The sequence below is a fragment of the Syngnathoides biaculeatus genome, chromosome 23, assembly GCF_019802595.1.
Source record: "Syngnathoides biaculeatus isolate LvHL_M chromosome 23, ASM1980259v1, whole genome shotgun sequence".
NCBI classification, from domain to species: domain Eukaryota; kingdom Metazoa; phylum Chordata; class Actinopteri; order Syngnathiformes; family Syngnathidae; genus Syngnathoides; species Syngnathoides biaculeatus.
In genome coordinates this window covers 8,368,843-8,393,989 of record NC_084662.1, presented here as the reverse complement: position 1 = coordinate 8,393,989, position 25,147 = coordinate 8,368,843, and the positions used below count along the sequence as shown (strand labels likewise).

The 25,147-nt window shown below is 47.7% G+C and overlaps 4 protein-coding genes across 8 annotated transcripts in view; 1 reads left to right on the top strand and 3 right to left on the bottom strand.

Moving 5' to 3' along the window:
• The window catches only part of naga (N-acetylgalactosaminidase, alpha), a 32,784-nt gene extending 30,675 nt beyond the window's left edge, over positions 1-2,109 (bottom strand). For all 3 annotated transcript variants that reach the window (XM_061812020.1, XM_061812021.1, XM_061812019.1), the window contains exons 1-2: positions 1,920-2,109; positions 710-1,088 (exon numbers count right to left, since the gene is read on the bottom strand). In XM_061812020.1, coding sequence (XP_061668004.1) covers positions 710-1,086 — 377 coding nt within the window. In that variant the 5' untranslated portion in view covers positions 1,087-1,088; positions 1,920-2,109. The remainder of the gene's footprint in view (positions 1-709; positions 1,089-1,919) is intronic.
• Positions 2,110-4,167: 2,058 nt separating this feature from the next.
• Positions 4,168-12,562, top strand: plg (plasminogen). Of its 2 annotated transcripts, none has more exons than XM_061812160.1 (19): positions 4,168-4,273; positions 5,434-5,572; positions 6,561-6,667; positions 7,505-7,619; positions 7,706-7,845; positions 7,973-8,093; positions 8,182-8,300; positions 8,507-8,669; positions 9,065-9,189; positions 9,260-9,419; positions 9,705-9,892; positions 9,953-10,101; positions 10,396-10,489; positions 10,580-10,694; positions 10,966-11,040; positions 11,119-11,259; positions 11,580-11,686; positions 12,160-12,305; positions 12,393-12,562. In XM_061812160.1, the coding sequence occupies exons 1-19, from the start codon at positions 4,222-4,224 to the stop codon at positions 12,552-12,554; spliced, it is 2,418 nt and encodes an 805-aa protein (XP_061668144.1). In that variant the 5' UTR covers positions 4,168-4,221; the 3' UTR covers positions 12,555-12,562. The 2 variants fall into 2 exon arrangements, with proteins under 2 accessions (XP_061668144.1, XP_061668145.1); XM_061812161.1 differs by having other exon boundaries at positions 4,222-4,281; positions 5,448-5,572; positions 10,583-10,694.
• A 169-nt stretch (positions 12,563-12,731) lies between these two features.
• On the bottom strand, positions 12,732-18,896 carry slc22a2 (solute carrier family 22 member 2). The gene is made up of 11 exons (XM_061812162.1): positions 18,279-18,896; positions 17,270-17,373; positions 17,039-17,193; positions 15,745-15,913; positions 15,337-15,451; positions 15,161-15,264; positions 14,546-14,760; positions 14,372-14,474; positions 13,382-13,494; positions 13,217-13,316; positions 12,732-13,003 (listed from the first exon to the last, which is right to left on the bottom strand). The coding sequence occupies exons 1-11, from the start codon at positions 18,675-18,677 to the stop codon at positions 12,898-12,900; spliced, it is 1,683 nt and encodes a 560-aa protein (XP_061668146.1). The 5' UTR covers positions 18,678-18,896; the 3' UTR covers positions 12,732-12,897.
• Positions 18,897-19,846: 950 nt separating this feature from the next.
• igf2r (insulin-like growth factor 2 receptor) overlaps positions 19,847-25,147 on the bottom strand; it is a 30,401-nt gene continuing 25,100 nt past the window's right edge. For both annotated transcript variants that reach the window (XM_061812240.1, XM_061812241.1), the window contains exons 45-51: positions 24,830-24,976; positions 24,557-24,741; positions 24,082-24,268; positions 23,270-23,413; positions 22,620-22,689; positions 21,786-22,064; positions 19,847-21,716 (exon numbers count right to left, since the gene is read on the bottom strand). In XM_061812240.1, coding sequence (XP_061668224.1) covers positions 21,558-21,716; positions 21,786-22,064; positions 22,620-22,689; positions 23,270-23,413; positions 24,082-24,268; positions 24,557-24,741; positions 24,830-24,976 — 1,171 coding nt within the window. In that variant the 3' untranslated portion in view covers positions 19,847-21,557. The remainder of the gene's footprint in view (positions 21,717-21,785; positions 22,065-22,619; positions 22,690-23,269; positions 23,414-24,081; positions 24,269-24,556; positions 24,742-24,829; positions 24,977-25,147) is intronic.

Genomic DNA, 25,147 nt, shown 5'->3' with positions numbered 1-25,147 from the left:
CACGTACTCCGACAGCCGTTGCATCTTGAAACAACAGCATTTATTTTTTAACTTTCTCCATTAATATCGAAAGTAAACATAAGCAGCACGTCCAGCTCATTTTTGCTCTACGTTGCCCAGACTGTGTTGCTAACTAAAGCAGCGGAGGTGGACGCTGTCATTATAAAACGCATTGATGGGCTGCGTAAGTACTGTAACATTTGTAATCACGAGTGTACATCTTTAAGAGCGGGTGTTAACACTGGAACATTGGCTGACGTCTTTTTTTTTTTTTTTTTTGCACGCCGTCCTACGATTGACCAAGACTGCCTCGACTGGTCCATCGCAATCGACCCATTAAGCACCCGTGGTATAGACAAATTGATTCAGGTTTTCCTTCCCCACCAGCCCCCCCCCCCCCCTCGATGGAGCCAGGCCTGAATGTGGGTGGTCTGCACCTGTGGTGCTCGGCCGGGCACAGCCCGAAAGGGTAACGCGGGTCCCCCTCCCCATGGGTGCAATGTGAGCTGGGCAGTAGCCGAAGGCGGGGACCTTGATCCGAAACCAGCTACCCATATTCATGTTCACATGATCTCATTGCCTGGTAAAACTGCCGCCGCTTTGTTTTTATTGTCCCTCACATGACCGCCACACCTTAAGTCCAACACTCATTGACCTCCGGGATTACGTGCGCTTCGAATTTGCGCGTTTGCCGTGCGAAGGCGCGCACCTCTTCGGGTCCGCCTGGAGCCGCCCCCGCTCGTCCCGCTCCATGGACGCCCAGCAGTCGTCGATGTTGACGTAGACGTAGCCCAGCTCCCTCCAGCCGTCTTCTGCCAGCCTGTCGGCCATGTCGGTGAACAGTTTCTCGCTGGACGGGGAAGGCGTGCGCGCTGTGTTTAGAATCTTTATCAGACATTCAAGTGAATGATTCCAAATTGGACCAACTTGCCTGATGCAGTTCTTGGGGTCATGCTCACAGTCGACGTTGCAGCGGAAGCGTTCCCACGCCAACCAGCCCATGGGAGGGGTCCGCATCAGGCCGTTGTCCAACGTCTCAGCGGCTACGATGAACCCCGATACCAACACCGCTGCCGTCCAAATCATCCCTGCGGAATTTAGTATTTCATTATGAGCCGCTCGCATTTTAAAATAACAATCAGGACCCCGCGCTGCCACGCACAGTAGGTTAAGTGAAGGCTGGAAATTGCCCATAGGTGTGAATGCGAGTCCGCAAAGCGTCAGTGAGTATAGCGTCAAGCACTCACGTGATCCTGGTGAGGATAAGCGGTGCGGAAAATGGATGGGTGGGTGATTGCAACAATAGATCTTGACGTCTGGAGTTATTAGTATTTAAAAAAAAAAAAAAATCTTCCTTTACCCAGATAATAACGCTCTGTTTTGGTTGACATATATCTCGAACAATCACATGTTTTACTACTGTGGTCGCGATTTATGGAACTATAAAGCAGTTTTGTATTTAGGATAACATCGGCGGTAGGATTATTAGCACCACTATTTACAATCACAAGGATATTGGGGTTGGTAATAATTTTTTTATACAAGCAACATTGAGAGACAAAATATGAATGTCACCGTTTCCAAAGATTAGCACCACCAACACTCACCTATTAAAGTGTTTCATTTTTGTGTCTGTGTATAATTAAGCAACATGACGAAGCCGCACGAGAAGCAAAGACAATTATGATACAATTCAGTGTATCTTTTGAAGCCGAAATTAAATTTTTATGCTAAGGTGATTCACAAGATCATACAAATATTAAATAAGCGAGTAGGAATTAAAACTCGCCCTGAACAGCACCTTGCGGGTTTTGAAAGAGTTATTGAACACAAAATTGCACTGCGATGAATTGAATTGGAAAAACAACAAGCAACAGTTGACGGTAGAGGTTGTCCTGTTGAGTAAAACGAAAACTTACCGACTCTACGGTGGCGTTGAATTTAAACTTGAACGAGAAGGAAATGTCACGATTAGGTTCAACGTCGACTCGTCTTTTCGGCAATTCAAGTAAAAGAAGAATAGAGTAACCTTCTATCTTCTTTTACTTTTCTCCTCTTAATTTTTTTTTTTGGAAACACGGAAGTAAAGGTCACGTGACACAGCCGGGGTCAGCTGACCATCGACGAGTCAGCGTTTCCTTGGTGGTCATGTTTATGGCGTTTTGGCGCACTCTAGAGGCGGAAGCGTGTATGACACCTCCTCGTTGACATCCATCCATCCATCCATTCATTCATTCATTTTCCTTGCCGCTTATCCTCACGAGGGACTGCTGGAGCTTATCCCAGCTCTCAACGGGTAGGAGGCGGGGGTACGCCCTGAACTGGTCGCCAGCCAATCGCAGGGCACATAGAGACAAACAGTCGCACTCACAATCACACCTAGGGGCAATTTAGAGTGTCCAAATTAATGTTTCATGTTGTGGAGAACATCTAAACTCCCCATAAGCAGGTCCGGTATTGAACCCTGGACCTCAGAACCGTGAGGCCAACGCTTTACCAGCTGACCCACCGCGTCGCCCTGACATCCATCAAGTCTCTAAAAAAAAAAAAAAAAAAAAAAATAAATAAATTTTGATTTATAAATACTTATTCTGATGAAATCCACCAGTAATTTTTCTATTGAAATTATTTTTGGGAAGAATCAAAACTTTTTTTCTTTTTTTTAGCAAACTGGATATTAAAAGTCTACACACCCTTTTACAAATTTTTTAAAAATGAGATCGAGATAACTGCTTTTCCCACGAATATTGCGACCAATAAACTGTACAACTCGTCTGAAAAGAAAAGAAAATATTCCAGAGAGGGGAAGTCAGAATAAATCACTCAGATGATGGAGTTGCACAAGTGTGCACACCCTCCCATGAATTGGTATGTGGCTGGGTTCCGGATGAACCAATCACATTCAAATCCACACCTGCTCCCGTGTACAGTGGAGTGCCACTGATGAGCGCAAAATAAAGTTTCGCTGTTCTTGTTGGCTTTTCCTGACATTTTGTCATCAGGTCTTGAAAACACCCATCAAGCGTCTTATTTTTCTAATATAACAATAACCTGCCATTTCATGAGCAATATGGAGATTTTTTTTTTGATTAAATATGCACCGTAGTAGCAGGTTTTATTATTTTTTTTAGAACTCCGCTGCTATTGTTCTGAACACAAACACGATGAGAACTCAAACAAGAAAGATAATTATTTAGCATGATTTGAAAGAGCAAAAACGCGACCTGATTGGTGGACTGCCGGTTGGCGTCCTAACGCAAATGTTTGCGGACGAGGACGAGGACGAGGACGTTGGTCCCTTTGGCGCTGAACATTAACTTCGCAGATCGATCGGCGGGCGGCAAAGAGAGCAGACGGACAGTAACGCCGATTAGAAAATAGATGCAAAAATACGTGTGCTTTTCTTTGACATATTTCTTTGGGAATATGCTTTTTTTCTAAAAAAAAAAAAAAAAAAAACACTTAATTGGGGAAAAAAATGTTCCCTGTTAAAAAAAGATTTTTAAAAAATCCCAAAATGGTTTTTTTTTCCTTTAAAAAAAAATTTAAAATGTCGATAATTGCTTCCCCCTCAATTCAATAAATGATAATTTGAAAAGATATACAACGATAACTTCTTTCATATCATACTCTGTTCACCCTGTCGAGCGGCTCCAGTAGAACAAATGTTTACAAATTGTGCTTTTGCCCCTGAACAAGACTTTGCACCCATCAGACTTGTTTGTCTGTTTTTTTTTTTTTTTGGGGGGGGGGGGGCGAAGTCACACGGGACAAATGAATTGATTGGCTGCTGACTCGAAAGCGTGATAAGAGAACACGCGAATCAAAGTTCTCCAATGTCTTGGTTCGTCTTCACGTTTTGTGGGGGGTTCCCCCCCCCCTCAAAGATTCTAATTTTGAAAACAGAAATTAAGGGTGGTGCATTTTTCAATGTTATCATGAATTAAAAATTCCCGCACAGATGTTCACAAGAAACACGGAAGTCGACGCACTAGACTTGCCCTGGCGGGCCGCAAAATCCGTGGAATCGCGTGGGCGGGCCAGATCGGGCCCCCGGGCCTCGCGTTTGACACGGTAGCGTAAAGCGCCCTTTTGACATCCTGACCCGTGCGGTGATTGGCCGGCGTCCTATTTGGTCACGGCGCAACGTTTGCGGTACGTTTTGCGCTGAGGAAAGCGAGGGCACATCTTGCTCGCTGGCATCAGGGCTTCGCTCACCGCATGGAGACGTCCAAAGCAGCCTTCCTGCTGGCAGCGCTCGTCTGCACCGCCGGTAAGAGCGCAAAACAGATTTTTACCTCATTTAACCAATTTTTTAGAAATGAATAAAATAAAGGGAATGTTGCATTAACTCTCTTTCAATTGTGTCCATGTCAGATTTAAGGAAAATAGTTCCACTTATACTATTTGGCGCAAACGACAATTCAAATTGTGTGAAACATGACAAATGAAAAAAAATACATTTCTTCCTTTTGAAAACAACAATTCTATTACTTTTTTTTTAAATCCTTGTATATTTAATGTTAAAAGAATTTTTTTTAATTAAATACTGTCAACATTTTTGAACGTATGCTGTCTTTTAGTTTACTAATTACCTTTTTTTTTTTAGACAAGAACCAGTTTGTATAAATATTTTCTTTAAATTATAGGATTTTTTTTTTTTTTTTTACAAAGAAAATCTTTTTTGTAATGCAAAGTCCTGAAAAAAATATGCACCAATTATTTTAAGGAATTTTTATATTTCCTTAAAACAACATCTTTTTATTTAAAAAAAATACATATTTTTAAACAGACGTATTTCTTTAAACCATCTCATTAATTTGTGTACATCAGGGGTGTCGAACTTTTTGGTTTTTTTTTTTGGTCCCGGCCCACATTGCGGTTCCGGTTTCCCTCAGAGGGCCGTTATGACTGGCAAACAATACAAATATTTAATCATCCCATCGTGTTTACATCATCAATTTATGATCCACTTTTGGAATCAGAAATCCAGGCTACTGTCTTTTTCAACTATTCATGTCTGGGAACACAAAAAATGCTTGTAATATCTCAACTTTATCATTTATGATATATGACCATTTTTGTACAATTTTTTTACAAGAATAATTGAAATTGACACCCTGGATTTGGCTTCGCGGGCCACATAAAATCATATGGGCGGGCCGGATCTGGCCCCCGGGCCTTAGTTTTGACACCTGTGGTCTACATATTTATTTATCGGCTTTGATAGCCACGTAGTGATATGGATTCTGAATTCATTTATTTTGGGGTTTATTTATCCTATGATGAAACAAAAAGTCTTTTGTGGTGCGGGCTCCAAATTCTGCGAAGATTGAGTTATGAGTATCTATAATGCTATGTCATATTCATATCTTGACATACTCGAAATTTTTTGTTTGTTTCATTGAATGTTGCACGCGCGTGTGCGTCCAGTGAGGGGCAGCGAGAACGCGAGGGGCTACACCAAAACCGACGGCGCCTGGCTCATCTCCATCAACAAGCGCATGTACGCCACCAACACGGTGGAGGAGTGCGCCGCCAAATGCGACGCCGAGACCAGTTTCACGTGCAGGTTGAGCTCATTTGAGAAATTCTCTCCGAACGTTTCCCCCCCCCCCCCCCCCCCCGTGTAAATTTGTGAATGTTCTCTCAAGTTCGAGGAGTCGCGATTTTGGAGATTTTCTGGGAATGGATGAGAATTTCTCCCAAATTCGGGAATCTTCTCGCAGAAATTCAGGAGGGCCCTCTCGTAAATCTGAGTTTGCTCTCACCCCATTTCGGGGAAACAGACTGTCAGATTGTCCTCGGAATCATCCATCCATCCATTTTCTTTGCCGCTTATCCTCACGAGGGTCGCAGGGAGTGCTGGAGCCTATCCCAGTTGTCAACGGGCAGCCTGAACTGGTCGCCAGCCAATCGCAGGGCACATCCAGACAAACAGCAATCGCACTCGCAATCACACCGAGTGTTTAATTAATCCGCCCATCAATCTTTTTTCTTAGCCACTTATCCTCACAAGGGTCGCGCGGAGTGCTGGGGCGTATCCCAGCTGTCAACAGGCAGGAGGCGGGGTACACCCTGAACTGGTCGCCAGGCAATCGCAGGGCACATAAAGACAACCAACCAATCGCACTCACAATCACACCTAGGGGCAATTTAATGTTGCGTGTTTTTGGGATGTGGTAGAAATGGGAAAACAGGTGGGGGCCGGGATCAAACCCAGGTCCTCAGAACTGTGAGGGCAACGCCTTACCAGCTGTTCCACCATGCCACCCGTCGGAAACATTTTTTGGAATATTCTCCAGAATTTTGAAATTGCTCTGGTTTAGGGAACGTCTTCAAATGTTTGGGAACGTCCATCCAGCCATTTTCCAAGTCGCTCATCCTCACAAAGGTCCACAAAAAAAAAAAAAAAACTTTCTTATTTTCTTAAATTTGGGCAAATATTCGGGGGAAGGTCTTCGCAAAAACGTTTTGTAACGTCAGGCCATATTTGTGAAATGTCCTCGTGCAATTTTTCATGGCGTGATCTCACACAAATGTGTGAAATGTCCCCTCAGGTCCTTCATGTATGTGGAAAAGGATCAAGAATGCTGGACGGCGGGAGCGAACTCCAAAACAGAGTCGGTCCTGCGCAGGGCCAGCACCACCTTTTATGAAAAAGAAGGCAAGTTTGCATTTTCCACGGAGCCGCCCGTTCGGTTTTTCTACCTCGGCCTAAACACGTAGATAAAAACAAAAACAAAAAAAGCGATCCCACTCGAACGTGTTTTGGGATGGGAGCAGCGCTAAAACATGCAAAGGAGGTCAGAGTCCGCGTTCAAAACCCGAATCTCACAAGTGGCAGGCAGCCAGGCTGACCACCGGTCAATCCGTTACGTTTATTATCAAATCCTTCAAGATTTTTAATGCCATTTTCACGTGAAGGTCAATTTTAAACTAAACAAACCCCTTAAAAGTGATAAATAACTCAATAACTAAATAAACGACAAAAAACAACTAACAAACAAATAAATAGTCAATTAAATGGATAATGGATCAGAAAATAAATAAATAAACCGCCGATTAAATGAATAAATAAATAACCAGATAAATAACCAGATAAATAAATAAACAAATTGGAAAATAGACAGACAGACAGATAGATAGATAAACCAATAAATCAATAAATACATTTGAAAATACATTAATGGCTAAATCAATCAGTCAATCAATCAAATCAATAGACCTTTGGGAAAAAAAAAAAATCAATATGATGACCATAAATAAGCACATTTTCATGAACTAATGACAATTTTGTCAAAGTATTTTGAGAACAAAAATGGCAGATCGTTACAACAAAACTGTAAGCTGGATTTTTGAGGGAAAAATTGCAAAGACAAAATAAAAATGGAACTGCCCCCCCCCCCCCCCACCAACACAAACCGTATCATTGTTATGTTAAGTATTATGACTTTTCATATCCATGTTGATATATCATATATTTCATTTCCTGCTCTCGCAGCTTACCTCCTGGAGTGTGCGAACGGGATCGGAAAGGACTACAGAGGAACGAAGGCCAAAACAAAGTCCGGAAAAACGTGTCAGCGATGGGACGCCAAAGACCCGCACAGGCCCAAGTAGGCGGCGTCGTTTCACCTCGGCGACATTCGGCCACATACGTACAAACAATAACGGACGATACCCGTCTCGGGTTGTTTCGCAGCGTGACGCCAGAGGGCAACCCCAAGGCAGACCTGGAGTCCAACTTCTGCCGAAACCCCGACGAAGACGTCGGCGGGCCCTGGTGCTACACCACCGACCCAAACACCCGCTGGGAGCACTGCAACGTTCCCAGCTGCACGGGTGAGAGCTCGCCAGGTGGTGGAAATGATCAATTATGCAATATTTAGATATATATATATATTTGCGTTCATTAAAATGTATGCTTCACGTACGACGCTCACAAAGAATTCCGTTTCCCCCCCACCAGACGACTGTATCCACTGCAACGGGGAGAACTACCGAGGTAAGGTCTCCGTCACCGAGAGCGGCGTCACCTGCCAGCGCTGGGACTCGCAGGAACCTCACAACCACGGCTACAACCCCAGCGCGTGAGACCCCGAGGAATCCCTCATCGTCTTTCAAAATCGATCGATTCCCAACTGCGTGCGTTCAACGCCGCTGCCGTGCCACCTCCAGGCTCCCGCAAAAGTACCTGGAGGCCAACTACTGCAGGAACCCGGATGGAGACCCGAAGCCGTGGTGCTTCACGACCAACCCCAACAAGAGATGGGAGTTTTGCTCCATCCCTCGCTGCAGTAAGACCTATGAGGGGCTGTCGAGGACATCATTCAGGATCACATCACACACACACACACACACAGTACTCAAACGTGGTTTTTCCTTTCGGCATATGACACGAGCCTGAATGATGTCCCTGGCAGCCCCTCGTAAAGTCACATCACCCCTTGCAGTGAGTGAACTCTTTGGAGAAGGCTTTAAAGACGTTCTGTGTCTTCGCCAGCCTCGGAGACTCCCACCGTGGCCCCAGAGACCTCCTGCGCCACCGCCGAGGGCAGCGCGTACCGGGGAACCATCGCCGTGACCGAGTCCGGCAAAACGTGTCAGAGTTGGTCCGCCCAGACGCCTCATAAGCACAACCGCTCGCCTGAAAACTACCCCTGCAAGTGAGGCCTTTAACCCAAGTGGAACTGAGGCAATTGGAATCTTATCGGCTATTGAAGAGTTAAACTTTGCGTCCGACTGTTTACTCTGCAAAATGGTCACTCGCGACCAACACTTGGCAACAACAGCAAATCCCACGTGACCACCCCCAAGGGATACACCCACCGGAGACACAAATAAGGGAACTCCACAGCTGATATTTAGAACTGAACACGTTTTTGGGGATTAAAGGGGAAATGTCTTCAACAACCAACAAGAAGCCAATTGCCGACTTTTGGGTTGTCCAGATTAGCATTCCCGGGATGAATGACAACAGCCACAGAGGCAAAGTCCACTGAGACCACAACTCCTTTTGGAAACCCTGTCGCTAAGTTGAGTTTGTCTGTTCACCAAACAGAGGACTGGACAACAACTTCTGCCGGAACCCCGACAACGAGAGGAAGCCGTGGTGCTACACCACCGACCCGAACACGCGCTGGGAGTACTGCAGGGTGCCCACTTGTGGAGATGGACCTGGGCCAGGTTCTTGATAGGAGGTTTCTGGTTTCTGATGTCTCGAGTCAGGCTAATTTGTGTTGGCTTCCTTTCGCAGACGAACCAGTCATTCCCACGGAGGATGACGACTGCTACGTAGGGAACGGGTCCAATTATCGCGGGGTGACCTCTGAGACCATCAGTGGGAAAAAATGCCAGGCCTGGATCTCCATGAGTCCACACAAACACACCAAGACTCCAAGGCAGTACCCCAACGCGTAAGACACGCCTTCTCTGGTCTTTCGGTGTGGACTTTGCATGTTCTCCCCCGTCCTCGCTGACCTACAGTCGGCTGGGATACACTCCAGTTCCCTGCGATCCTGAACGGGCTAAATAGTTTAGAAGATGAATGGAATGATGGGTGGATGGATAGCAGGAGGCATGGATGTCTTTTATTCCATTTTGAAACCTGATCCGAACATAAACGTAATCCTGATCATCTCACTAGACTTCAAATCCTTTGTCCTTGCCGCCGACATGATAACAATCTTTTCCTCCAACAGGGACCTCAAGAGGAACCTGTGCAGGAACCCCGACGGAGACCGAGCTCCCTGGTGCTACACCATGGACCCGAGTGCCCGCTGGGAATACTGCAATTTGGAGAAATGTTCCAGCCGTCCCCCTGTTATTGCGCCCCCCACTGAAGCCACCACTCCCGAAGAAACCTCCACCGAGCCTCCTATCCAGAAAGGTAGAATCCTTCTTTGTTTGCTTCACTTTGTCTGGTTGACTTGGCGTTCATTTTCTGTAGACTGCAAGGTTGGGAACGGCGCCACTTACCGCGGCTCAACTTCGATCACGATCATGGGCGTGACTTGCCAAGCTTGGCGTTCTCAGACGCCCCACCAGCACAACAGCTTCACCCCAGACAGCCACCCGGACAAGGGCCTGGATGGCAACGTGAGTTTGGACTTCCCATTGGACAGCGGAGGGTCTTGCATTCGTTTGGTTTTTAGTCAAGACTTAGCTGACTTAATCCACCCCTTAAAAGCACCACAAATAATATGTATCACCATGATAGAAATCATAGTTCAAAGGCCTGTAATGTCTTCCTTTGCGTGACGAAGGCAGCACTGGTTTTGCGGCAAAAACGTCTCGAGCGAGCTTTCATCGGCGCGCTAAATTTTCTTTCAGCAGCACCGAGTGACACATTGTGTGCTTCACATTAAGTCGGCCTTTTGTCTTGGTTTTCAGAGCTGCAGAAACCCAGACAATGACGTGAATGGCCCCTGGTGCTACACAACGGACCGCAACAAGAAATGGGATTACTGTCAGATCAGTGACTGCAGTACGTAAACCTTCGCAGACGCAAGTCGCCGTGCACGCTGGAAGTTTTTAATCCTTCTTTTTAGACAAGATCCCCACTCTTGCTTTGCAGCAGGCGTGACTTGCGGTATACCCGCCACCAAACCCAAGCGCTGCTACGGTCGCATCGTGGGCGGCTGCGTGGCCAAAGCGCATTCGTGGCCCTGGCAAATCAGCCTTCGGACCAAGTGAGTCGCAACTCCGACGCATGGCAGTGACTTGAGATGAGAAAATTCATCCCTCAAATTAAATTTAAATAAGCAGCATGTCATGCGGTAACCACCCCGTCGTCGGTAGACTCACAGGAGACTCCCAAGGAACTGTGGTCCAAAAAACACAGGAAGTCAGTCATTTTGGGCCATTTCCACGGTTCCTTCAAAGATGAACCGGTTTTGTATGGTTCCTGTAAAATCTGAAGTATGTTTGTGACATTTATGAGAATTTTCCACCTTCTTCCAGTTCAGGAATCCACTTCTGTGGGGGAACTCTGATCCACCCTCAGTGGGTTCTGACGGCCGCACACTGCTTGGAGAGGTCAGACATTTGTATCGGAGACGTGACGCTATTGAAGCGTTGGCTAACAGCAGGATCTTCTTCTTCTTCTTCTCGCAGGTCTAAGCGACCGTCAGCCTACATGGTTGTCCTGGGCGTGCACAGGGAGAATATCCAGGAGGCCTCTGCTCAGCGGAGGGCCCTGGAGAAGCTCGTCCTGGGGCCCAACGGGGCTGACATCGCACTGCTCAAACTGGAAAGGTGACCACAGTCTTGCCAAGTCACCGAGGAAAAAAGTCTGATCTTGCGAGACTTCTTTTTATTTTAAAATAATAATCTAACCATAATTAAGACACACATTCTTGACTTTGAGGCAAAGTCTTATTTTTCTTGAAAAAAGGTTTTTGTTTTAGGGAAAAAAAAAAAAACAACTTGCAATCTTTTGGGATAAGCTGGTCACCCAACTATTTTCCTGGAAATTTACTCATTTCTAGGTTTAAAATGCCATTTACGATATTTTTCGTGATTTTCCTAGATGAAGTGAAGGAAGTAGTACCAGTGAGCCATGTTGTTTATTTCAGGCCTGCAGTCATTAACGACAAAGTCCTGCCAGCTTGTCTGCCGGATAAGGATTACGTGGTTCCCAGTGGAACCGAATGCTACGTCACCGGATGGGGGGAAACTCAAGGTACACGGGTCAGGTCCCGCAAATGTGTCAAGAGGCAAAAATAGCTCCACGAGTGAATGTTGCAGATGGGTAACTCGGCTATCCCTGCTTTTGATTGGAGATCTTTTGAGCAAACTCTTTACTTGGGGTTGGGCGATCAATGCACAAGTCCTGGAATTGGTCACATTCCTCTTCGGTTTTTGTCCACGGTTCCTTGAGACCTGTTGGCGCGCTCTGTTCTGATAGATCATGTCTCCCCAGTTTTAAGTGGATTGGTGACACTAGTATTGGGGTGGAATATGATTTGTAAACTTTCAGGGGCTATTCTTAAAGAAGGGTCCAGAATTTCTTGAAAATTCTGCCCCAAAACCTGTTTGACTAGCAAGATGATATTTTGGTAGGCATGTCTATCATGAGTAGACCCATAAAAGTCTCAAGAAGCCATTCCTGAAAACACGCTGTGACGTATTCATTTGACGGCTGCCGGTTACCAGGTACGGGCGGCGAGGGCATCCTAAAGGAAACGGGCTTTCCAGTCATCGAGAACAAGATCTGCAACCGTCCCTCGTACCTGAACGGCCGAGTGAGAGATCACGAAATGTGCGCCGGAAACATCGACGGCGGCACCGACAGTTGCCAGGTAACTCCGGACCCTCATTGTTGCCGAGAGTCGTTTGAGAGTCAGCGGTTCTCACGCGACGCCCCTGGCAACCCTCTACACCCGCAGGGCGACAGCGGGGGTCCTCTCGTGTGTAAAGCGCAGAAAAAGTTCATCCTGCAGGGCGTCACGTCCTGGGGTTTGGGCTGCGCAAATGCCATGAAGCCCGGCGTCTACGCGCGCGTCTCCAAGTTCGTGGACTGGATTGACCGAACCATCAAAGCCAACTGAAGTCGACAGGAAGTAAAAGAATCGAAGCTTGATTACAGAAGAAAGCAAAGTCAGCCTCATCTCAAATCGTTTCTACGTGACTGTAATAAACACTGGGGATACGCCAAGATTGGTCTTACTGGTTTATTCCTTGAAAGGGAGAAATTTTACACAGCAGACAACACTGGCAAGCAGAACAACCAGAATCCCCTGACAAGCTGCAGTCACACAGGGACTAGGAAGGCATGACAGGAACCTGCGGTAATGACCCACATGCTGCTTCAGAAAGGCAGTGTGATCTTATCACGTGAAGTGTCGACTAGTTTGCGGCATAAATAAATTAAACGGATTCAGGAAAAAGTGCTCAGACACTCGCGGGTTCTCGGTTGGTGGAAATGCTGCCGTTGGTGTTGGGGAGCAGCTTGCTGGACAACTGCTGCTGCTGCTTCTCTGTCGCTTTCTGCTTCATCCTAAACACGACAAAATCCTCATCATGCTCACCAGCGGCAGGGAATTTACACGCACAGTTAGCATGAGCCTCAGCAAGCTACAAAGAACTAGGAGCTTTATCTGGGAACAGGAAACTCTACGTAGGAGTTCGGAACTTTACTCAGGAGCAAAGAGATTCTGAGAAAAAAAACAATTTAACTCAGCAACTACAAACTTAACTTCCTGTGACTCACTTTTCTGGGTGTTCGACATCGTCGATGGTGTCGGGCAGCGGGACTCCGCGGGTTTCCGGAAGCATCAAGACCAAACCGCCGGCCAAGAATGCTAGAAAGCCTAAAAGGGGGAAAAAAAAATTCTAAAGTTTAGCTACTTCAAGCATGCTAGTACGGTGCGCTTACCAAATATGATGAGGGGCAGCTCCAACCAGATGACAGCCAGCCGGTAGAGCAGGAAGGGGGCCACGATACCCCCCACGTCACACAGCGTGGAACACACTGACACACCCAGATTCCTTAAGACAGGGAACTTTAGAAACGTCTCAGCGACCAACAACTTTACCCAGGAAATAAAAACTTTACCCGGTAAGTCGGGAGTTTACTCGGGAATGAAACCACTAAAAGCGAATAAAGACTTGACCTCGGAACCGTGGGGGGGGCGGTCAAGATTACGAGAAAATCAAGTAAATCTCGTAGCTCTAGTGTCAAGTCTCTAACTCCCGTGTAAAGTCCCGAGTTCCCAGATAAAATCTGTGGTTTACTGTGTAAGGCCAGAGGAAAATTCTGGTTCCCAGGTACAGTTCCCAGTTCCTGGGTTAAATCCCCAGCTCCTGGGTAGTTACTACTTCCCGTGTGAGTAAACTGGTTCATTATGTTAGTGGGTGATTCCTGAGTAAGGTTCCTAGCGCATTCGCCATTTCAAGGGAAGGTTTTACCTGAAAAAAGCCTTAAAGAGTTTTGGGTTGAGGACACTCAACTCAAAGAACCCAACAACTAGTAATTTAACTTGAGAATTCAAACTATAAACTTAACCCACTAAGAAGTGCTTTACTAATGAACCATAAGCTTCACCCAGGAACCAATAACTTTATCTGTAAACTGGAACTTTCTCCTAGGAACCAGTAACTTTATTCATGAACTTGGAACTTTACCCGTGACCTAGCATCAGGAAACTTTTAAGTGCGAGTTTTAACGCAAGCAAGTGTAACGCCACCCATTCTTCATTCCGAGAAGTGAATTTGTACTACTCCTGCCTGACTTCTTGAGAGTTGGAGTACACTTGCCGATCAGGCTAAAACCGCAGACTGATAACCTTCTAGATCGTGCAACCTTTGAGGCGTCGGGGGGAGAGATTTACTTCAGCTCCACAAGCCTCGGTGATGACGGTTTCACCTGACAAAAGTCGGGTAGAGTTCAGTGTTGACGAAGACGACCATCTCGAACGTCATGGTGATGCCCAGCCGGCCCACGCACGCCACTGCCGTCTTCAACCAGCCTGGGGGTGCCAGAAGAGTCCTGACCGAGGGTACCTCAAGTCGAGGAAAAACAGATTGCAGCGGCCCTCACCGTCATGCAGAAAGGCGGTGATGAAGCAGGCGGCTCCGGCCACACCGTTGGCGGCGGCGAAGGGGAGTCGGCGGCCCATGCGCTCGATGGTGAAGAGGATGAGGAAGGCGGCGGGGAACTCCACCAGGGCGGAGATCAGGAAGCTGATGTAGACGTTTCCCCCCATGATGCCCAGACGCATGATCAGACCTTGGTAGACCACAGCGCTGGTGAACCTACGACGACATCGCACTGAAGTGATGAGTTTCACCCCTGCGGTGTGTACGCGTTACCTGATGGCGGCGCAAGAGACAGTTGATCGAGAGTTTACAGGCGCTAAAGTTCAGAACAGAAATGACACGTGCCTGGGAGCTAGGTATTAGCTATACGTAGGTATTCAGAATTTACAGTCGCACTTCACTCTCAAACTACACACTTTATCTGGGAACTTGAACTTTTACCTGAGCCCTAATAATGGCAGCAGTGGTCTCCGTGCAGCCAGCGGTTTTAGATTTCTTTGGACTGATCTTTCAGATATGTAATTGACATAAAGCGCGGAACACGGCCCATTCCAGAAGGGTGGAAGAAAAAGTTGCAGAATATTTCCACAGTTGCACATCACGGTTGGGAACGGACCAGTTGTAGCTGAGGATGAAGGTGTGCTTCCTCATTTTGGGTGTCCGGATCAGGTCCATCATGGAGGCTGAGGACGACGAGTCGGCGTTGTCGTCCGTCAGCGTCTACGACGCAGGCAAAGCGAAAGGGGGATGAAAGCCGGATTCGTGCCGCTAATGTCGGACTTGAGATCAGACCTCAATGTTTTTGGACAGGGTCTTGTTGTTCTCCTTGGCCATTGCCTCAGTGATCGCCACAGCTTCGGACTTCCTGTTCTGCGACAGCAGCCATCTTGGAGATTCTGGGATGAACCTACCGGGATGAGACAACAGCAAAGATGAAGATATTTAGCAATTTGCAATATTTGAGGAATATACCACATCGTGAGGTACTTGGAATGGTTAAGTTACCTGTTAATTAACTACATTCACGGTACTAGTTCTTTGGTAAGTCGTTGTTTCCCCGAGTAAAATTCCCTGGGCAAAGTTTCTAGTTTCTGTGTAAAGATCTTACCGCGTAAAGTCTTTAAGTTACGGATAAAGGTGGGCAAGGATAATAGTGTCGGGGTAAAGTTCCCTGTTCGTCGATAATTTAGCACATCTTACCAATAGTACAAGATGTAGAGGAAGTAGGGAACGGTGATGACCACCTGCAGCCAGCGCCAGTCTGTGATGAAATAGGCCAGCAGGGGGAGCAGGAGGAGCCCCACGCTGAAGAACATCTGGTACACGACGCCCACCGTGCGCCTCGACTCCACTCCCACGATCTCCGTGACTGGGAGGGGGAAAAAGGTCACATGTGCGACCGACCTCCGCGTTGGCCAAATCGGACGAAAGCGATCCCGCGCGTTAACGCGTCAATGGCGGAAAAATTATACGGCAGGAAAGGAACTTTCAACGCTTTGTTTTGGTCTTGAAGAGCTAGCAAAGATGGCGGTGTTCGATCTTTTATGTTTTGTTCAGGTTTACATAGAACGTAATCAACTTGTGTCTGACGACCAATTTTAGCAGGGCAACCCCAAAGGGTAGTAGATGACAAAGATTAATGTCGTGTACTGCACGCAAAAGATTCATTTATGTTTTTCAGGCAGGTGATCGCTGCATAGATCGTCCGAATGATGAATGGCTTGCGGTTACAAAGCGATAAATTACACGTTTCAGTTACAGAGCTAGCTAGCAGCATCTCAGGTGCGACCGAAAATACGGTAGCTATCTTCGCCTGTGTTAGTCCGTGCAAAGTTAGCTTATGCCACCATTTCGTGTGCGTACAATTCTTAAATTGCTGAATTTAAGTCTCTGCCTTATGTACCGGTACCAGTTATGTGCTATATTAGCGTGTTATGCTAAGTTCAGTGCTAGGTTATCTTGGTGAGCGCTATGATTTATGGATACTATGTTATTGTATCTGATTTTTAAGTTGTGTCTCCTAACGTGGAGGAAACGTAGGCCGCATATCAAATTTTACATTGCAGATCATGTGCATATATTGTGTCGGTATTATGCATAAGGCTTTAAAATCCATCCATCCATTTTCTTAACCGCTTATCCTCACAAGGGTCGCGGGGAGTGCCAGAGCCTATCCCAGCTGTCATCGGGCAGGAGGCTGGGTACACCCTGAACTGGTCGCCAGCCAATCACAGGGCAGATAGAGACAAACTCACGATCGCACCTTGGGGCAATTTAGAGTGTCAATTTAATGTTGCATGTTTTCGGGATGTGGGAGGAAACCGGAGTGCCCACCCAGAGAGAACCCACGCAGGCACGGGGAGAACATGCAAACTAGGATCGAACCCGGGGCCTGAGAACTGTGAGGCCGACGTTTTCCAGCTGATCCACCGTGCCGCCAAGTCTTTACTTTGCAGTTTTTGTCCACCACAAGACTATTGAAAGCGTTACCCACTCAGCACGTATCCTGCCATCCAGCCACCCTTCACGCCAAAGCCAAAGAGCATCCTGAAGATCAGCATGGAGACGTAGTTGGGCGCCACGGCCACCAGGATCCCCGCCACGCCGTTGAACACGTTGGACATCACGAAGCTCAACTTCCTGCCAAACCTGAGCAGAGAAAACAGCGTGAGGCGGACGCGGGGCGAGGCCGGGCGAGGCGTCGACGGGACGGTCGGGCGCTCGCCTGTCGGCCAGGTAACCGATGGCGATGCTCCCCAGCAGGAAGCCGACGTTGAGCACGGCCTGGAACATGTCCATCAGCCAGGCGTCGTCGCACACCAAGTCAAACTGTTCACAGATGAAAAATCCTTCAGTTATGATTTGATGGCACTACACGATACATTTTTTTCGCTTCGTCTTCGCCTCTAATTCCATTGACAAACAACGCCGCTCAAATCATCTTATTTATTTGTACTGAATGGAAATACCGTCAAAGTACTGAGTTAAAACATGGTAATAACCTCCTGCATGCCGCAACCCAATTTATTGTGCGGCTCCTTTTTGGTGCGTGCAAGATGGCCGCCGGGTGGCGCTATAAGGTAGTCATGCACAGGACCGTGCATAGACATTTTTTGCAGGCAGGTGCTAGAGCCAAAAAAGGCACATAATTGTCAACATCCATCCATCCATCCATCCATTTTCTTTGCCGCTAATCCTCACGAGGGAGCCTATGCTAGCTGTCAGGGTACACCCTGAACTGGTTGCCAGCCAATTGCAGGGCACATGGAGACCGACAACAGTTGCACTCACAATCACACCTAGGGGCAATTTGGAAACTCCCCAATTGCCAACATTATTCACCCAATTATTAAAAATTATGAATGAGGAAAAAAATGGACTGCAGCACTTCCCCCCCCCCCCAATCAAGAGCAATGTGTCAGGTCCTTGAGCACAACTTAGTGGCTACCTGTGCACGTACCTTGTCACGCAGCCAAATGAAAAATTTCAGTGCCTCGGTAACATGCAGAAATAAAAAAATTTCTTGGCCGATAAACAATATATGACGATGCTTGTGTTTCCATATCTGCTGGTTATATCCATTGCTTAAAGTGTTAGGGACATCAATGACATTTTACATTATGTATTAGCATATGCAAGGAAAAGTTTGGTCATTGCAAAAACAAAAAGTATAATTCTCTGATTTATTTTTTTGCTTGTTTCAGGAAAAAAATTATTTTCGAAATCAGGCGCACCTCAGTGACAAAGGACCGCCTCCCCTCGTAGTCGTACTCCCATCCGCCGGCGCAGGGTTTGGTGGGCGTCCCGCTCAGGTCCAGTTTTTGGGTGTCGCAGGCGAGCGTGGCGTTCCAGTCCACGTCGTACTGCTCGCAACTGCTGCGCTGCAGCTCGCCCGACACGTTGACCAGCGGCGCCGTCAGCCGCCGGCCGTCGGCCGGGGTGCGGTCGCACGACACCCTCCACCGCTCCACCGCGCCGTCCCGGCACCAGTGGTCCGGCGTGAAACCCTGGAAGACGATGCCCACGTAGACGCCGGCCCAGGGGACGGACACCAGGCAGAAGAGGGCGAAGATGCGCTTCTGGCAGCCGCCGAACGCGCCGACTTCCTCCAAGATGTCATCGAATGAAGTCATCGCGGGGCGGGGGGGGGGGAGTGGCGAGCGGTCCGCCCCGCCGGACTTTTAAGGGGACGGGTCCGAGCAAAGTTCAGCGGGTTGTGCGGCGAACCGTTAACGTGTTTGCGGACACGCGCTTTCGGGGAGTCACGTGGCCTCGGAAACATCATGTTCAGACACAAACACACGTGGACCTGCTCCACAACTCCAAGTTACGGGGATTTTATTTGAGGCCAGGCATTTATTTGACCTTGGGGGAGGGCGTCCTGTCCAAGGGGGGTGGAAAAAATTGGGGGCGGGGGGGGGGGGGGGGGGTTATTTGAGGTGAGGCGTTTATTTTCTGAAGTGGATGACACTTCACGCACGGAAGACAAAGGGAAGCTTTTCTGCGAGGTGAAGGATTTATTTACTCAAGGCGCTGAAAGGAACAGGTGAAGGCAGAAAAATGGAGAGGGGGGGTAACATGAGGTGAGGCATTTATTTACCTCGAGGGGGGGGGGGGATAGGGCCCTTTTCATTTTGTAAATAGAGGAGACGAGGACCCCAATTCCCTTTTTCCGAAGGAAAGTGTGTTTTAGTCAGGAGAGACATTTATTTACTCTACCTTCATCCATCCATTTTCAGAGCAACTTATCCTCACAAAGGTCGCGGGGAGTGCTGGAGCCTATCCCAGTGGGCAGGGGGCGGGCGGGGTACACCCTAAACTGGTCGCCAGCCAATCGCAAGGCACATGGCACTCACAATCACACCTAGGGGCAATTTAGAGTGTTGCATGTTTTTGGGATGTGGGAGGAAACCGGAGTGGCCACCCGGAGGAAACCCACGCAGGCCCACGGGGAGAACACGCAAACGCCACACAAGCGGGGCCGGGATTGAACCCGGGACCTCAGAAGTGTGAGGCCAAGGCTTTTATCAGCTGATCCACCGTGACACCCAATTGATCACCTGCTTGGAGATTTTATGGGAAGTAAGGCGTTTATTTTGTTAATCGGATGACGTGATCCCTTGTTTTTCTTTTCATTTTGGTGGTGGAACATTAATTTCATCAACTGGACCACATGAGCAAATTTTTTTAACAGGAAAAAGGGGAAATTTGTTTGAGGTAAGGCGTTTTTTTTAATACGGATGCATCACTTTATTACCGTTTTTTTTTTTTTTTTTTTCGAGGGAACAAAGAGGGCTCGTGTAAGTTGAGGCATTTATTTACTCAAGTACGCCTCATTGGCATCAATTTTTTTCCCCTAAAATTAAAAAAAAAGGGACATTTGTGTGAGGTAAGGCCTTCAGCTGCAACCAAGGACAGAGCGCAAAGTTATTTGAGTCCGGTCGGCTTCGAGTGCGACAACTTATTATTTGAGACAGAAATTATTATGTCACACGAGATTCAAATAAACAAAAAAAAAAAAATCCACGAAGATTTTGTGTGAGCCTCAAGCCGTCATTCGGGTGTTTATTCAAATAAAGAAGGCGACGGTACAAGGAGGTTCTTTTAAATAGCAAAAAACGCGCACAAACGTGAGACAACAAAAGCAGGATGATGATGATCACATTTTTTTGTGCTTTTCTCCAGTGCACCACCACGATTTGTCCTCTTTTGAAATCTCCGAAAAAAAAAATTGAAAAAAAAAAGTAGAGTACGTGCGAATCCCCGCGACGACAACAAAGCATTTGACACTACTGGGGGATGCGATGGGCGGGGATGGGTGGGGGTTACAAAAAAAAAAAAAAAGTACCAAACATTGACGTACCGGGCCAGCGTCCACTGTGACGATAACACAGAATTCATTCATCGAAATGACGCCGCTTGAATAAATACTGCTTGAAAAAGAAAAACAACAACAAAATCATTCAAAAACATTTGGCGCCTTCTTAAACGCTGCCGAAGTCGAAAAATCTTTGAAGTATTTTTCCAAGGTGCCAAAATGATTTGCTCAAGCCGAGGAGGAGTCTTGAGTAGGGATGTCAAAAATAGTCCGTTAATATTTTTACATCAATCCATGATCAAAATTGGGCAAGCCCAGACAGCTGCGTGACTGCGCATTTTGGACTCTGATGAGTTCTGTCCGAAACGGCGCCGTTTGCTGTTACGCATCTGGAGCGGCAATTTTCGGACAAAGTCGCTCTCACCTCGTTTGACGGTTCGGTTTTGGCTCAGTCGGTCCCGTTTTCTGATCACCCAACCCTCAAAACATAACGCATTATTCACAATTTCACTGGCATTTTCAGTCAAAATATGACAGAAAGCCAGATTTGATTGGACTGCTGACAAGCGTTTGGATAACAAATGATTCGGTTGCCGCAAAAAAAAAATAAAGCGACGCCGGCAGGTGTCGAAATATGGCTTTGACGGGACTCTCAAAAGCGTCGGGCGACATCCATTCGCTTAAATAAACCGTAAAAACTCAGACAAATCATCATCTAGAACATGAAAATGACGGAACATTCGATCAAGCTTTAAAAAAAAAAAAAACGGAAAAAAAAGGCCTCACTCTTCTTTTCAGGGGGAGAAAAGACTCGCTTTTCGCATTGAGTGTAAACAATACGACACCCGAGCGTCTTTATTCCCTTTAAAGCCGCCCGCGCCCGCTCGCCCGGGGTCGGTCGCCGATTGGACTTCGCCGCGCGGGCCTTCGTCTTCCGCGACCTGCCGAGAAACGCTCGCTTTGAGATAAAGTGCTGAAGCGGTGGCACGGCTACAATCAAAAGAACGCCATTTCGGACAATTGATCGCTTCCGAAGCAACTGCGAGAAACACTTTTAAATAAAAAGGAGCAATCAATAAATAACAAGATGGCGGCGGACGGGGTGAGGAAGTGTCAGTTATGCTGAGGGCGTTGCTATGGTGACATTCACTGAGAAAAAGAGAGAGAGAGAGAGAGAGCAGTTCTGGAGGGCGAGTTACACCCGCAGGAGGTCCTCGTCGCTGTCGTCGTCCTCCCGCTTGGGCTTCGGCGCCGCGTTGTGGTCGCGGCGGCCGCCCGCCGAGCGGGCTCTGCCGCCCTTCCGCTTCCGGTCGGGCTCGTCCAGGAGGCCCACCAGGTCCTCGTCGCTCTCCTCCTGAGGAAAGAACGGCGGCCCTCAGTGTTTTTGCCGAGGCTCGGGGCCACGTCCGCCGGCGCCGCTCACCTGCAGGAAGGCGCCGCGGTGGGCGGACGACGACTTGACCACGCGCACTCCGGGGACGCTGAGCACCTCGTCCTCGCTGTCGTCGTCCTGCTCGTCCAACGAGAAGGAGCGCAGGCCGTCCGTGTTGACCGGCTTGGTCTTGATGTGGCCGTTGCTGAGGTTGGAGCGCCCCCTCTGGGTCGAGGAGAAGGACAAAGATGAGGCGGTGGTGGCGGGGGCCTCCATTTCTTCCATCAGCCACTCCATCTCGTCCTCGCCCGCATCTTCGTCCATGTTCACCTGAGGGGGAACATCAGTCGCTCACATTGGAAAAATATCCGGGTGTGGTCAGTCATGCCCGCGGATATAAAGTTACAGCTGTGGTCCACCGGTCACTCCCGCAGATATAAAGTGTTCTGTTTGGAATTATGAGTGTACCCCTTTAAGAGCGGAGGGGGGCGGCGTCGGGTAAACAAGGAAGTAGAAGTAGGCTCAGCAGCAGGTTTTTTTTTTGGTGTGGCAGCAATACGCTTCCGTACGTGTGCGTCCGTGTTTTAAAAAAACAAACACAAAAAAAAAAGATGTCAGGCTGTGGTTCACGGCGCTGGATTTTTGGTTGGTTTTCATGTGCGCTGAGAGTGTACGACAGGTGCGCAATTGCGCAAAAGCGCAGCTTAGAGGGAACATAGCTCAAGCGACGTCTTAATATCAAAGTATTTCTACGAACAAATTTTACGCGAGTGGTTTTTAGTGCGTCGTCCGTCAAATCACAGTGACTGGTGAACATCTACGTTTTCTTGGCCAAATACTTTTTTTGTCTACAGAACGATGCGTTGGTTCATCGGGAGAACGCACCTTGGAATATTTATAGGAGACCTGGTTGCCTCTCCTGCAGCAGCCAGCCACCTTCTGCAGCACAATTTCTCTGCAAGTCCACAACGACAAAAATAGTGTCAAAGCAATCGCAAATTTTGACCACCGTAATTCCCGGCCTACAAGCCTCACCGAGTACATTTGTAAAGGAAATACCATTTGGTACGGACCTGTGGAAAAGCCGCAAGTGCCCACATTGAAACACGAGATATTTTCAAAGAAAGACGGTACACAGAAAGCGGTAATGCTGGCACCGCGCTAAAACCAGCGCTAACGCTAGCACCACACTAAAGCTAGCACTTTCTGTGTACCGTGTGTGCCGGTTAAAATAAAACTTACTGGTATATATCACTGAGACAAACCAGTAACACAGCAGCAACACGCTAGCACAGCGCTAAAAGGGGCGGTAAAAGTCCCTTCCCCGGCACATATATTCCACCGGTCTCATTCTCACTTTTTTCCACTCTAGTGCCCCCTTGCGGCCATTAGGGGAAAAAAAATGCACAAATTAGCCGCATCACCGCATAAACCGCAGGTTTGAAAGCGTTGAAAAAAATGTAGGCCGGAAATTACGTTAATTGCGATGTCACAATTTTGATACCCAACATAGAAACTGCTGTTTGTTTACTTACCTTCTCTCTCGCTTACGGAGCACCAGTGCCAGGAGACAAACGCTCAACCCGGCCATCAGGAAGCTCAGCAGAATGGCCGCCGCCCGACTCCTCCCGTAAAAAGTCGGAACGTCGCCGTCGTCTTGCGTCTGCGTGTCCGCAGTCCTTCAGGATAAAGGTGGACAAGTCATGCCGTCATACAATGGTTAAATTAAAACGTTCCCCCTGCACATCGCAGTCCCTCGTTCGAGCTCCTGCTCAAGTTCTGATTTTCAAGACCTACAAAAATTCACCTGACAAAAACTTCTACTGGTCTAAATAACTAAATACTTCTGCATTTGCGCCATGTTGCACCACGACAACCTTCTGTTTGTGTGTGTTGCTGCACCATGTGTGTTAAAAGTAGGTGTTATTTGACTGTTCATGAATACAGGAACATCTGCGCTAATTTCCGTTAGCCCGTTTATGGCATTTTGCATTCCGACGTTGGCCGGACGAAATGATTATCTTAGTGCGCTTAAATATACAATTTCATTGAACATTGAACAAGCTAATTTAGGCAAACTCATTTTTTTCATACATTTGCATCTCAATAAATTTCAATACTTTAGGAGATCAGCACAATTCCAAAATTGAAACGAATGATTCAACAAGAGAAAATATGAATAAAATGAGTTTTTCTGCTTTGTCGTGAATCTATTGAACTACATCAATACAAGTAGATTTTTTTCAATTTCATTTACTGAGATGCACCTGCACTTTCCGTCGCCTTTTAAACGCGATACTGTCACGCCACATGCCGCGGGTTCGATTCCCGGCCGGCGCCAACTCACGTGAGTCCGCACACGGCGCCCGTGTGCCACACAAAGAGATAGTGGCACTCGTCCGTCTCCATCATGAACTCTGGGACGCCCGCGCCGGCCGCCGGGTCGCACTGGAACATGATGACGGACGACACCGTTTTGGTACGCTCGCGCCCGCACGCCGACTCCGACGGCACCGTCACGTCCAGGTTGTCGCCTGTCGGGCGAAGGAGTTCATTCGTGCGGTATGTGAAATCATTTCTCATCTGTCATACTGTAAATGTACTACATTAATTCAAAATGAATACAATTTGTTACATTTGTTTGTAAAATGCTTTATCGATATTTTAGACGACGATTTATCGCCAAATCATGGGAGTCATCTGGTGATCTTTCATAAATTTATGCCAGGCTGCCAGGCCTTCGCATTAATCAGTACCCAACAAGTAGCTCTCAGTTTCAAAAAGGTCGCGGACCCCCGCGCTAAAAGCAGCGCGTCAAATACCTTTGATGTAATATTTCGCCTTGCCGGAGGAGCCGATGCGACGACTGTACGCTCCGTTGAGTTTGACCTGGCAGATGTTGGCACCCGCGCAGGCGGGCGAGGAGCTGTTGGTGAGCCCGGACAGCTGGATGTGGTAGACGTAGCTGTCGCCGTTGGCGCGGATGTCTCCGGAAGCTTGGTGGTGGCTGGGGACGCGTTTGAGATTTAGCGGGGGCGGAGGAGGGAGTGAGGGGCAGGGGGGCAGGGGGGCACCCACGGGGCGGACGGCGCTACCTGAAGTAAAGCTCTCCCAGACTGAGGCGGGCGCCGGTGATGGGGTCCTGGATGCTGCCGTTGACCAGCTCCACCTCCCGCTGCTCGACGGCACACGCCGAGCGCGTCTCCCAGCCGATGACAAACAGGCAGGCCGTCTGGTCGATGCTGCACGCGCACAATAAACAGCTATAATACAGAAAGTACTACATTTTTTTAAAAGATGCTTGCTACAAGTTTGTCCCCCCCCCAAAAAAAAAAATCTACCGTAATTTCCAGCCAATAAGCCGCAGCTTTTTTCACACGCTTTCAACCTCGTGGTTTATGCAGTGATGCGGG

Excerpts from the sequence above, each read along its gene's own strand:
- plg (XM_061812160.1), top strand. The coding sequence starts at position 4,222 with ATGGAGACGTCCAAAGCAGCCTTCCTGCTGGCAGCGCTCGTCTGCACC. Across the intron at positions 9,420-9,704 it reads CCAAGGCAGTACCCCAACGC|GGACCTCAAGAGGAACCTGT; the intron begins GTAAGACACGCC and ends TTCCTCCAACAG. Across the intron at positions 10,490-10,579 it reads CTGTCAGATCAGTGACTGCA|CAGGCGTGACTTGCGGTATA; the intron begins GTACGTAAACCT and ends CTTGCTTTGCAG.
- slc22a2 (XM_061812162.1), bottom strand. The coding sequence starts at position 18,677 with ATGACTTCATTCGATGACATCTTGGAGGAAGTCGGCGCGTTCGGCGGC. Across the intron at positions 17,194-17,269 it reads ATCGGTTACCTGGCCGACAG|GTTTGGCAGGAAGTTGAGCT; the intron begins GCGAGCGCCCGA and ends TTCTCTGCTCAG. Across the intron at positions 13,004-13,216 it reads GATGTCGAACACCCAGAAAA|GATGAAGCAGAAAGCGACAG; the intron begins GTGAGTCACAGG and ends TGTCGTGTTTAG.